This window comes from Cystoisospora suis (assembly GCF_002600585.1).
Source record: "Cystoisospora suis strain Wien I chromosome Unknown contig_3164, whole genome shotgun sequence".
NCBI classification, from domain to species: Eukaryota; Apicomplexa; class Conoidasida; order Eucoccidiorida; family Sarcocystidae; genus Cystoisospora; species Cystoisospora suis.
In genome coordinates this window covers 1,769-3,043 of record NW_027155959.1, presented here as the reverse complement: position 1 = coordinate 3,043, position 1,275 = coordinate 1,769, and the positions used below count along the sequence as shown (strand labels likewise).

Genomic DNA, 1,275 nt, shown 5'->3' with positions numbered 1-1,275 from the left:
TAGATAAAGATAGATAGATAGACGCGCAGATTAAAGATAAATAGATTGAAGATAGAGAGATTAAAGATAGAGAGACTAAAGATAGAGAGATTAAAAATAGAGAGATTGAAGATAGATAGATAGAGATAGATTAAAGATAGATAGATAGACGCACGGATGAAAGATAGATAAATAGATTGAAGATGAAGGTGGATGATCGGTCTGAAGTGTTCTTTTGTTGGTTTATATATGAAAGGAAGGAAGGATACTTTCCCTGTGTGTCATCTGACTTTATAGGAGAAGTAGAGCTTCTGTATGATGCGCTTGAAGCTAAAGCCTTTCACGGGGAGTCGCCTCGTCTTCTGTACGGCCTCTCTACTTATCTGCGTTAGGCGAATCCACCTGTATGCAAAAAGTGATAGAAAGAAAGACAGAAAGAAAAGGAAGAGAAGAGAAAGAATATGAAAGAAAGAAAGAAAGACGATAGAAAAGGGAGAAAAGAAGAAGGAGGAGTCGGCCCTTTTTCGTCTTTCCTCCGATCTCTCTGCGGTTCCTTGTCTCCACCTTAACATAGAGAAAGAAGGAAGGTTTTCTCCATCTTTCTCGCTTTCTCTCTCTGTCTGTCTACGCAGAAGATCGCTTTAGTACCCGCAGCTGGACCGATCTACCTGTCAAACGACACTTCAAGAAAGAAAGAAAGAGAGAAGGAGAGAGAAAGAGACAGAGAGAAAGGAAAGAGAGAAAGAAAGAGGATTTCTATAGAGAAGAAAAGAAGACGTTCCCCATTGTCCCGTATGACTGCACTTCACCCAGGAGAAACAGAGAAAGAAGAAAGAGAGATGTGTATGTCGAAGTCTAGACAAGAAAGAGGGGGGAAAGAGAGAAGCTTTTCTTCTCGTTATGATGATTTCTTACAAGCGTTCTTGATCGGTTAAGAGGAGTTCATTCTCATTGTACTCGGAGAGATCGAAGAGATCAGCGGGAAGGTTCTCTCCTTTCTTGCTTTTTTCTTTCCTCTGCCTCTTTGAACAGCATGCAGAGAAGCAGCAAGAGGAGAGACATCTCTTAAGGAAAGAAGGAGAAGAAGACGTTTTCTTCTTTCCATCACCCTGTTCATTCTCTCCCCTCTTATTCTGTCGATTCGTCATCCCCCCTCCTCCGCCTCCTCGACCTACAGCACAGGTGTACATACACCGCAGAAAAAAGAGAACAAGAATAGCACCTCCACACGTTGTCGCTCCCACCTCGTAGAGCCAACCTATTCACCACTTACAGAAATCTCTCTCTCTCTCTTTT

The 1,275-nt window shown here is 42.1% G+C and overlaps 1 protein-coding gene across 1 annotated transcript; it reads right to left on the bottom strand.

Moving 5' to 3' along the window:
• Nucleotides 1-253: 253 nt before the first annotated feature.
• CSUI_006314 (transmembrane) lies at nt 254-1,147 on the bottom strand. The gene is made up of 2 exons (XM_068066477.1): nt 895-1,147; nt 254-381 (listed from the first exon to the last, which is right to left on the bottom strand). The coding sequence occupies exons 1-2, from the start codon at nt 1,125-1,127 to the stop codon at nt 261-263; spliced, it is 354 nt and encodes a 117-aa protein (XP_067921548.1). The 5' UTR covers nt 1,128-1,147; the 3' UTR covers nt 254-260.
• Nucleotides 1,148-1,275: the final 128 nt, after the last annotated feature.